This window comes from Silurus aristotelis (assembly GCF_946808225.1).
Source record: "Silurus aristotelis genome assembly, chromosome: 22".
Classification (NCBI taxonomy): Eukaryota; Metazoa; Chordata; class Actinopteri; order Siluriformes; family Siluridae; genus Silurus; species Silurus aristotelis.
Genome location: NC_139595.1, coordinates 11030591 through 11042600, shown reverse-complemented (window position 1 = coordinate 11042600; position 12010 = coordinate 11030591). Strand labels below are relative to the sequence as shown.

General features: G+C 34.9%; 1 protein-coding gene across 6 annotated transcripts in view; it reads left to right on the top strand.

Annotated features, from left to right (window-relative positions):
• Window positions 1-12010, top strand: part of LOC310717510 (rho GTPase-activating protein 12-like) — an 84028-nt gene that overhangs the window by 46872 nt on the left and 25146 nt on the right. For all 6 annotated transcript variants that reach the window (XM_083525675.1, XM_083525680.1, XM_083525678.1 and 3 more), the window contains 5 exons: window positions 946-1027; window positions 1110-1208; window positions 3025-3123; window positions 4595-4763; window positions 7086-7184. In XM_083525675.1, coding sequence (XP_083381801.1) covers window positions 946-1027; window positions 1110-1208; window positions 3025-3123; window positions 4595-4763; window positions 7086-7184 — 548 coding nt within the window. The remainder of the gene's footprint in view (window positions 1-945; window positions 1028-1109; window positions 1209-3024; window positions 3124-4594; window positions 4764-7085; window positions 7185-12010) is intronic.

The window sequence follows — 12010 nt, the reverse complement described above, 5'->3', positions numbered from 1 at the left end:
AAAGTTGTTTTATTAGAGATTTGCACAAAGCAGCGATGTGGAAAATATTTTTGGGGGTGGAGTAATAACAGAGACTTGGAGATCCCTTTACAGTTTTATACAATGTTATAGGTTTTGTTGCCCGTTTATTTTTATAAGAGAAGAGATGGCTACCTGGTCATCAATATGAATGCCAACTCAATATCAATAGCCAAACATGTATAACAAAAGCCTTTAATTGGTCAACCATTCATTTATATGCAGACTCTCAAACAGGGGGAGGGAGAAAAATGTCTGAGATCAGACAGTCTCAGATAAATGTGTGTAGGCATCTCTTTTTTCATGATATCTTCATTCAATTTAAAATATTAAACTCATAACACATGTGGCTTTTTACCTATTACTTTTCTGGATTGCTCCAAGACTGATTTCATGTATTTATATATGAAGAAAATAAAATTTTAATTCAGGATTTTTTTTGCACGGTACTTCGTATTCTATAACTTTCTATAACTTATCTTTTTGAGCAATATTAACTTTGAATAATGGATGGTAAAGCTCAAAGTGTCTTATTTTAAAAGATATTTAAATTGTGTATGTTCACATTTTTATCAGGATTTTTTCATATTTAAAGTTAGGTAGGGAATTTTTTAGCTGCGAGTTTCAAAATCTCTGCCGAAGGCTAACAGGTTAAACACCAAAGATGATTTGATTAAGATTGGAAACTCTGAAGATAGAGGTTAATTTCTTTATTATCTGACAGTATATTTTAGTACTTTACCTGCCATAAAACATAATTAAAAACTGCAGATTTGATAATTAAACCAATAATTACATAATATTCTCTTGTGCTTATATAGTGGTTATGGCATGTCTAGGCAAAAGTGCCCAAGGAACATTATCATAATACACTGCTTAAATACTGTACCAATTTTCTCATTGTCTGATATCTCGCTTACTTTATAGAAAGAACTGGACTTCATCTTGGACAGTTTTGCAGGGCTCTCAGTTGTTATTTGCTAAAACTCAGGCAATGGCTTCAAGTTGGGTAAGTGACATTAGATTTGCAAAATTATATGTGTGTGTATGAATTAACATGTGAACATTAACATTTTTTTTTTTCTTGATAGTTTGGAAGCCACCAAAAGCCAGAATTCAGTGTAGATCTAAAGGGAGCAACTGTAGAAAAGGCATCTAAAGACAAATCCAGCAAGAAACATGTTTTAGAGGTAATACTAAGCAACCAAATAAATGGATGACTGGTTCATACGAATTCTTGATTTTTATTGCTATTGTCAAGAACATCTATAACCAGTGGAATGTTCATAGGGACCGGTGGTGAGGAGCCTTACACATATGTCAGCCATTTAACAACTGTTAATTTTTAAACTCTTAATTATGTCCCTAAGTTTCTGAAGTAATAAAACTGGCTTACAGTTAGATATACCCAACAGTACAGTGTTGTTCCCTTTTCACATTTGTTCTGTACATTGTGACAATGGCAACGGGAAGCACACATACTTTATCACAAATTCCTTTGTAAATATATTTAATGGTAAGCTATTTTACCTACTTTTTATTAACTACTTACCATGTAGTTAATAGTTTTTAGTTCTTAAAAATGATGTGATAAGCTAATTGTAATTATCTGAAAATATGAAGAGTGCAGCAACCAAATATCAATTTTTTTTTTTTTTTTTTTTTTTTTTTTTTTTTTTTAACAGCTGTGGCTGATTGGGCAATTAATTGGTAGTGTTATGTAAGAGATGTTTAGTTTGACTAGCTAAGAGAATTGATTTGTATTGCGTTTTCTTCATGCAACATCAAGTAGCTCATTTTGACTAGTTTTAAACTGGTTTTATAAGAAAAATTTACCCTGTGCCCTGTTCGAATTAAATCTGAAAGACTTTTTTCTGGAGCCTGAGGGATCGAGTATTGTAGGGGAGTATCATGATTCATACACACATCCTCAATACACAAATGGTGATATTTTTGTGAAAGATTATTAATTGAGGCAGATTTTTGCATGGTTGTCTGCTATTTTCAGAGTAGTAGTTTTTGGTAGGTTATGTTCTCCCCCAAAAGTTTACTTCATAAAGTAGACATAAAAGTTTAATATTTTATTGAAGAATGTGCAGAGGTAAAACCTTATGTCACAGTTAAGAAGATATGCATATATATATATATATATATATATATATATATATATATATATATATATATATATATATATATATATATATATATATTTTGTTTTCATACCCCTATGACATTTAAAGGGTATTCAAAAAGTGTTCTACTAACTATGAACTTTGTAGAAATGTTTGGAGAAACAACTTTAGTATATACTGTCCAAGCAATTCCATTGACCTATTTTGACTAAAAAAAAAAGATTTGACCAACACAAACTTATTCTGTATATTTTTTGTCAGCAAAACCTCTACTTGAAATATTTCATATTTGGTCTGGATCATAAAGTTTTCAAAGGAATAATTACCTAAACAATGTTGCACCAAGTTTTACTCTTTTATAAAATGAATGTGTAAAGCCAAATTAATGAATTATAGTGCCCCCTTCTGGTAGGTATGAGTAATGTTGTTTTGCTGACTAGGGGTGTGATAATAGGACACAAGTTTGTTGAATTATAGCCCTGTTTTATAGCATTAAATTGGTTTTCTTTCATTCTTAAGTTCTGTAAAGCTGCTTTGAGATAATGTCCATTGTGAAATGTCCATATGAGGATGGGTTCCCCTTTGAGTCTGGTTCCTCTCAAGGTTTCTTCCTCATATCATCTAAGGGAGTTTTTCCTTGCCACTGTCGCCACGGCTTGCTCATCAGGGACAAACGCACACCATTCACCTTCACTGTTGTTTTCTGTAAAGCTGCTTTGAGACAATGTCTGTTGTGAAAAGCGCTATACAAATAAACTTGACTTGACTTGACTTGAAAAGTGCTATAGAAATAAACTTGAACTTGCATTATAGAATATAAGCCCACCATTAAATTTTATTACTGATTAATATATTGTTCTACATGTGTGCATAGGTGAAGACTCAACGTGGTACAGATCTTCTTATTCAATCGGATAGTGAGAGCATCATTAATGAGTGGTTCCAAGCCCTAACTGAAGTGATAAATACACATGTAAGTATTCACACATCCCTTCACTTTCTGTCTATGAGGTCCCTTAGATCCTCGGATCAGAGATTGTTAACCATTCTTTTGGAAGTTTAAAGCATTGTAGAGGTACACAATCCCCTGTACCGTTTTGTTTGTTTGTTGAATGTTGCTATACTTTTATACTAAACAGCATTTTACTCTTTTTTTTTTTTTTACTCAACTTATTTTTTAAATTCTTCTTAAATTGTGCTTTATAAATATATAGACTGGCACACACAGTGTTCCAAATGTACAGCAAGTCAAAAACATCATTTGTGGACATTGGCATAAAGCAGGAGAGAAGTTGGTGGTCCTCTTTAGAGAGAGACTTCCCTCCAGGTTGCTTAGGATCCTGTATGTCTGCAGCAGCATTGAGAGCATTCTGATTGGAAACACTACAGCCTGTTCTGGGAACTGTACTATGGAGGATAATTTTCCATAGGATCTTGTGTTCAGCTGAGTGTTTATCTGCAAAGCTCTCTGAGGTGCAGTCTATCTGCAACATGCAGTGTTGTACCAGGGCCATAATGATTGTGAAGGACATTAGCCATTCAAACAATTGATTCTTTTCTCTGTGGTCAAAGAAATAGTTTTCGCACCCTAAAGGCAAACAAAGCTAATAAGTAAGAATAAGTAATATTAATAAGTAGGAATTGCCTGTTGCAATTTAGGCCCTCAAGCAGGAGAACACTACTAGTGGTTAGACACTTTCCATAAGATCCACTGCTTTAACCTGTTTTGGCACACAGTGTATATTGCCCAAATAATTGCAAATCTTTCACAGCAGGCACACAAAAAAAAAATCTGTCAGCCTTTCCAATGCGAATGCTTCATAAATAGTTTTTTAAATCTATTTTTATGTTAATTCTATTTTATAATTTAAAAAAAGTGTATTTATTTATTTAATTTTAAGTTTCAAATGTTTATTGCAGTTATATTAGATTTTACTCTAAATTCTATTTTATTCCTCTTATAAACTCCTGTCTTATTGTACTCCTATGTATATTATTTACGCATCATGGACTAATAGTTAAAAGCATTTAACTGCATGTATGTGAGAAATACATTTTGCATTTCAGTGTACAGTAATCCCCAATTATTCACGGTGGTTACCCGCGATAAACGAACGCCACCCTAAAAATGCTATTTTATATATACAGTACTGTATTAACATTTTACTTCATTTTATCATTAATTATATTTTATGAATAAATTTCATTATTTTAACATAAGAACAATTCCCTATAAGTCTATCGTGCTATCCGCGAGAGACCGGAAAAATAAATTGGTTATGTGGCAAATGCAATTCTGCCATAAACCTGGGGATTACTGTATAGAAAACTAAAAAAATTGGTCTTTCTTTCAATACCTTCGGACTGGTTGCACATTTAGCAGCATAGACATGGCATGTCTACATCACTCTGTGTTGTCTTCTGTGTCTGCATGCTTTTTTGAGGCCTGGGAGTCTGATGAAGCTATTGAAGATGACATGCCAGAATCTCCAGGACCAGAAAAACAAGAGAAAGATAACCAAGATCAACAGAAGAAGACCAAAACCAGGCTAAGGAAATTTCTCACCCGAAGACCATCTTTACAAGCTGTTAAAGACAAGGGTTACATCAAGGGTAGATATACATGCATATAAATGTATATTATGTATGTAAAAGTACACAAATGCAACCCATTTAATGTGCGAACATAGTTAAAATCAGAGTTTCTTCACAGACACAGTGGCAGGCTGCAAGTTTGTTTAGTCTTATCGGAACACTCTGTTTAAGTGTCTGTGTGTAAGCATGGTTGCGAGTGAGAGCTAGATTAGCTAGAATTAGACTTACCGCCTGTTTTGTCCAGCTTCACTCTCCACTCTCCACTCATGAACCGGCATTCCTCGACGCGCCTGCTCCCACATATCGAGGAAGTGAATGAATGTGAATAAATGAAACAACTATCTTGTGTTTTTTTAAATGCAGATATATGTTAAAGAAACACACCCATTATCTGTATTATCCAAATAGGGTCTAACTAATGTAAAACATTTAATTTAATTGTTTCTATTCATTTTATTTAATTTAATCAATATAATTTGTGCTTATTTACTAAAAAGTCACCCAGTCTAAAAGTGTAAACTGTTGATGTTAATGTTAATAATAATAATAATAATAATAATATTAACAATAATAAAATATTAATAATAATAATAATAAATAAATAAATAAAATATTAATAATAATAATAATAATAATAATAATAATAATAAATGACAAGCAATTTTACATTTTGCATTTCTTCCCCTTAACTGTACCAAAATTGAATCAATCCATGACTTAAAAACCGAAGTACGTACAGAACCACAAATTATGTGTACCGTGTAAATGTGTAAAGTGTCAGGAATGTGTGAAAAAAAATTTTTTGAGACTAGAAGTGTTCTGTTAATTTTGATCCATTTACAGAAGATAAATCCAAATCAAATCAATATTTGGTGTGACCACCCTTTGCCTGCGAAATAGCATCAAATATTTCAGGTGAACTTGCACAGAGTTTTTGCAGAAGTTAGGCATACAGGTTGTTCCAGACATCTTGGAGAACTAACCACAGATCTTCTATGGACATAGGCTGCCTCAAATTCTTCTGTCTCTTTATGTAATCCCAGACAGACTCAAGGTTGAGATCAAGGCTCTGTGGAGGCCAAACCATCACTTTCAAAACTCCTTGTTCTGTTTGGACCGCTAAGACACCTTGCTAATGGTATGGCATAATTGATGAGTGTCTGCCTGTATTTGAGGACTTTGAGGACACCAATAATCCTAACCAATCTTCAACTCCATTTGCAGAAATGCAGCTCCTTGCTACCATTTATCTGCACACCATTTCTTGTTTTAGTGTATAGTTAAGTCGCTTAGCCTTTTTTTGCAAAGGTATGTCTTTTTGGCCTAAATTTATCAAGTTCATGAATTTATTCATAACGGCTACTTCTGGCTTTTTTTGGACAGTAGATGTACCTGGATGTACTTGAGTCCAACTAGTTTCCACTCTTTTTCCGATGGCACTGCTGACACTATGATAATGACTGTTTCCCAGAGGTGGGAAGTAATGAAGTACAAACACTGTTACTGTACTTAAGTAGATTTTTAAGTTAAGTACTTTACTTAATTTATGGCTTTTTACTTTAACTAATTACATTTTAACAAATATCTGTACTTTCTATTTCATACATTTTCAAACCAGGCTCATTACTTTAGTTTTACTTTAGTTTTCTATTTAGTGAAATTATCAATATTTTTCTTTTCATTGTGTGCCGCTTTCAGCCCATCAACCTATTTCTTGAAATTGAATGGCTTTTTTAACCTACCACTGGTGTATCATTTCCTGGCTATCACACACCACAGACATAGGCTAGCCTATGAAGGCAACAACATGCAAAACAGAAGGCAACAAAAAATATGACTAAACATAAATGAGACATAAAAGTACATGCAAGAGCCCATAGTTCTTCACTTTAACTTGAGTGAAAAAAATTTAGTCAGTACTTTTACCAGAGTCTTTAAAAGCATGAGTGTCTATAATTCTAATTGAGCGAAGGATGTGTATACTTTTGTTATCTCTGCTGTTTCTACCGACACATGTGATTGATGATCATAAGAACCTGCTTAGTATAATTGGCTAATCCATTTGACTAATTGTACAAATTCCCTGACTTTGTGCAAGTGTAAGAATTGATGCTGGCCACACAAAATATTGATTAGATCTTTTTTCAATTTGCATTTGCATGCATGATATCTCTCTCTCTCTCTCTCTCTCTCTCTCTCTCTCTCTCTCTCTCTCTCTCGATATATATATATATATATATATATATATATATATATATATATATATATATATATATATATATATATATATTTTTTTTTTTTGCATCTGACCATGCCTTCATTGTATCATTATTTGTGTAGATCTGGTGTTTGGCTGTAATCTGATCAGTCTCTGTCAGAGGGAGAAAACTACTATCCCTCATTTTGTGGAGATGTGTATCGACTACATAGAGAATCAAGGTATAGTAAGAGAATATATTCAGAAAATATATTGTATATATCTGTATTCAGTAAAATTTGTCTATTATATTCAGTAGTCTTCTTGTTCCACTACAAGCCACATCTACTTGTAATTGGACTAAAATTACCAGCCTAGAATTGGGGTATATTATTTATTTTATTGTATTTTTTTGATGAAAATATTTGCATTTGCCAATGCTATTTTTTATTTTGGCTTGGCTGTTTTTGAGGAGCAAATTGCTGCTTGATTCAGTTAGCTTGGTCAGTTTGCCACTTTCTATACAGATATCGTTTCCTCCATCTATCCCAGAATGTGCAAGCTAAATGTTGGACCTGCTGTTGATGATGCTGGAAAAGGTCCTTAAATAATCACAGTCTGTAAACATAACTCTGCAATTGTGCAAGACAATTCTAATTTCTGCAGTTTACAGATTCATTACATGATCATTTGTGGAAAACACTGGCAGTGTGAATAAGACATCAGTTGAGCAAATAGGTGACTGCCATTAAGAAAAAAAAATCCATGTGATTCCAGCCTCTTGCTTAGAGATGTGTTTATATTGTAGACACATTGCTGGGCACACAAGTGCAGGATTACAAACTATATTTTTTTCTTTCTGGAACACTTAAAAGAATCTACAGGCAATGACATTTTTGTTACTCTATTATCCAACTGTTTTCTGCAGTTCTGTCACAGAAACCTATACTGTAGGTTAGACACTGGTAAAGATAAGATCAGGATTAAATCAGATCCTTTTTGTCTATAGCACACAGCTTATCAGAACAGATGCATTTGCTAAAAAGTATGTCAATGTTAATGGAAAAGGGGACATCTGGGGTGTTTTTTTTTTGTTTTTTTTTTAAGTTTTTTATAGAATTCTCCATTTGCTTATTCTGCCTCCAAAGAGTTAGTATGAGATGAGCACCTAACAATATTTTAAAACTAAAAACTTTTTAGAAGGCCATTCCATGTAGACTAATAAACTCAAACAATTTAAAGAGAGAAAACATTGCCAGGCAGAAGTGGAAAGAGTAATAAATATTCTACTCAAAAGTTCTTACTTCAATGAAATTTTCCTTAAGTACAAGTAAAGTTGCCAGTCTCAAAATCTACTCCAGTAAAAAGTAACTAATTAAAAATTGTTATTCTTTTAATTTAATGAGGGGGTGGGGGATTCTAGTGTAGCGTATTTTTCGGACTATAAGCCGCTTCTTTTTTCCCACGTTTTAAACCCCGCGGCTTAAACAACGAAGCGGCTTATTTATGGTTTTTTTTTCCTGGGTTTTTCCCGGTTTCACAAACTTCAAGCCAAAAAACTGAGCGACATAACATTAGACCAATGAAATTTCCGAATGGAAACGAAAAAAAACGCACCTCACCTGTGTTCTGAGCTGCACGGTGACGCACGACGATGACAAAAGATAAACTCCCCAGAAAAATACAGTGGTTCCTTGACCTACGAGTTTAATTCGTTCCGTGGACGAGCTCGTATCTCAATTTGCTCACACATCAAATAAGTTTTCCATATTGAAAATACTTAAAATGGCATTAATCCGTTCCAACCCTCAAAATGAAACCCCGTTTTTATGTTTCATGTTATTAAATTGGAAAATACATTTCTAAATAACAAATCTTGTATAAAAACATAATAGAAAGAGTATGTAAAGATATAATAAGGTTTTATTCAGTGTATTTTCCTTGGAGATGAGACGACTTGAGCTAACGAAAACGCCGGTGGGGGGTGTGTGTGTGTGTGTGTGTGTGTGTGTGTGTGTGTGTGTGTGTGGAGGGGGGGTAGAGGCGATAAGCGGAGGCGGAGGGAAAACTCGTTTTTTACTATCACTCCTGTACACTACATATCCCTTAACTTTAACATTTTTACTTTTTCTTCTTTGCTTATCTTAAGTTTCAGTGTAGACAGTGTACACTGCGGCTTATAGACATGTGCGGCTTATTTATGTTAAAAATAAAAATCTTTGACAAATACAGTGCGGCTTATATAAGGGTGCGCTTTATAGTCCGGAAATTATGGTAGTTCAAAAAGGACAAGTGGACATACATTTCAAACTAGTTATTTTTAATTGAAGGAAACAAAAAAAATTTACAAGTAGGCTTGTATGAGGTATTTATGCAGTGTATTACCTGCAGTAGACAGTGCTCAGTACTTTCCCTGTTTGGAAGAGCATAGAGATGAGCATGTATACTGGAACTCAAAACATTTTACCTCCCTTAAAGTCTTTTTGCTGTGTTGCTATCCCTGTGCTCAGCACTGTAGCTCTCCTGCTATATCTCTGCACAGCTCCTGCAGACTGGAAGAGTACAGAATGCTGTCACTTATAATGAGAAAAATCACAAATGCAGATTCAGTTTTCAGACAGTAAACGCATGCATTTAACAACTCCCGCATTTCCCAGAGTGCTGGAACAAAACACCTTAATTGTACACTGCATTCTCAAGAAAACTGTATGATTAGTTATACAGTAATGCTCAAATCTAAAGCACCAACAGCAGCAGCTACTCTAAAATATAACACTTTTCATATGACACTTAAATCTTGACACTGGTAATAGAGTTGGCTTAATTGTGCTTTGATAATTTTGCCTCGAGTCACTGTTACTTTCCAACACTGATGCTAACCAATGATCATCGTCATGCAGTGATGCAACGCACCAGTACAACAATCATGTTAACTAAAAATATAAGAATTTTTAATTTACCTCAATGTTTTTGCAGGTTTGATTTCAAGTTTTTATAAGCTCGTCATAAGCTTTTAACTTTGCACTGTTGACCCCAGGTACCTAAACTCCTCCACCTTCTCCAACTCCTGCAACTGCACCACTCCACTGCCCTCCCTTTCATTTACACACACATGTACTTGTCTTACTCCTACTGACTTTCATTCCCTTACTCTCCAGCATGTACCTCCATCTTTCCAGGCTTTTCTCGACCTACTCCCTACTTTTACCACAAATCACAATATCATCCACAAAAGTCACAGTCCACAGACCTCCTGTCTGACCTCGTCCGTCAGCCTGTCCCATTAATCAGTGCAGTAGTTTCCAGGCTGTTTTTTTTTTTTTTTTTTTTTTAGTAACAGATATGATTTCAAATGTAGCAAAGTACAATACTCAAGTACTGTTCTATTCCCACCTTGGCTAGGCCTAGTGGAGTGTAGGAACAATAACCATTTAGTTGTTGCAGGTTGTTTGGACAAAATAGTAGGACAAAAGTTTAGAGTAGCATGTAACCAACCCATCTATATCAACAGTAGGCTCTTCACTGCTATTTGTTACAGTTACCAAGCCAGCAGTAACTGCTGTCACTAAACAAGTCCTCAGAGCTAGTGACAATCACGTGCATGATACTCTTTTAGTCTAATAATATGACAGACACGTGTCTTGCGTTTTCATTCAGGGGTACAGAGAACAGTCAGTGGCAAAGTTTTTCTGAACTGAATATGGACCAGAAAACTTGACAGACAAGGATGTACAGACAGTAATAGAAAGTAAAACCATTACTTTGTCACCAGGTTGAAACCTACAGGAAACTGCCTTCTTGTCATACCAGTGCTTCATGCGACAGGCTTTGTTCAGACGCTCACAAAAGTTGCTCACATAGTCTAAAATAGTGTTTCTTATCACTATCTACTAGAAACTTCTCCTTAAGAGATTTCAGAGGACCTCTAACAGAATGACCAAAAACAAGGTCTGCAGGACTAAATCCAAGAGATTCTTGAACAGCTTCTCTTACTGCAAACAGCACAAGAGGCACTCCTTCATCCCAGACTCTGTATTTAAACAGTATTTCCTTAACAGAGTTTAAGGACTGGTGAAATCTCTCAAATGCACCTTGGGACTCAGGGTCATAAGGACTGGACACGAGTTTTGTTTAGCATTTTTATAACCTGTGAAAATAGTTAGGATATGTAGTTAGTTCCTTGATCTGTTTAGACTACCTTGGGCAGCCCAAAAGTGGTGAAAATGGTTTTTAAAACATTGTTTTTTTTTTTACCACCACTGAAGTAGTAATTCTACATAAGGGAATCTCTTCTGGAAACCAAGATGCAGCACACAATATTGTTAGTAAATACTGATTCCCAGACATATTTCTAGACAGAGGACCAATGCAATCAACAAGGACACACTCAAATGGCTCCCCAAGTACTAGGGTAAAGAGGAGCAGGAGGAATAACTTGATTTAGCTTCCATGACAGATCCTCTGGTAAGAGACTGTAGAAGGGCTCTTCAGAACTTTTAAGACTGAAGGGACTTTACCTCCAGCTATGTCATTTTGTAATATGAGAGCAACACCCTCGACAGGTAAAGACTGACATGCTGCTACTTTATATATCCTTATAGATAGACTTGAGCGCAAGTACACATAGTGAAGAGGAGCTTTAATGTACTGCATGGTAATCCCTTTACAAAATGCACGTGTTCCACAGAAGGACTGGTCTGAATAAGATAAACATCAGCTAATATAAATGACTGAGTAGCACCAGTATCACACATTTTTTACAGGTACTGGAGTTTAATCTTTCCCAACTAAAGAACATTAACCATCTGTTACTAATGGCTGATTACACTAGGCTACGCTATTAAAAAAAATACAAGGCGTGACACCTGCCCTCTAACCTAGGGTGTCTAAACAATGGTGATACCTACTTGGTGAAATGTTGGTGTGCCCACATTCTTACCTGTTCTCAAACCAGGGCGACCAGCAAACAGTGCTCTGTCTACTCTTCCTTTTTTTAGGAGGAGTTGGGAGAAGTCATATGGCTGCTTTTGAACAGTAGGCTCTGCCTTCTCTGGTCAGGCTCTTGTTC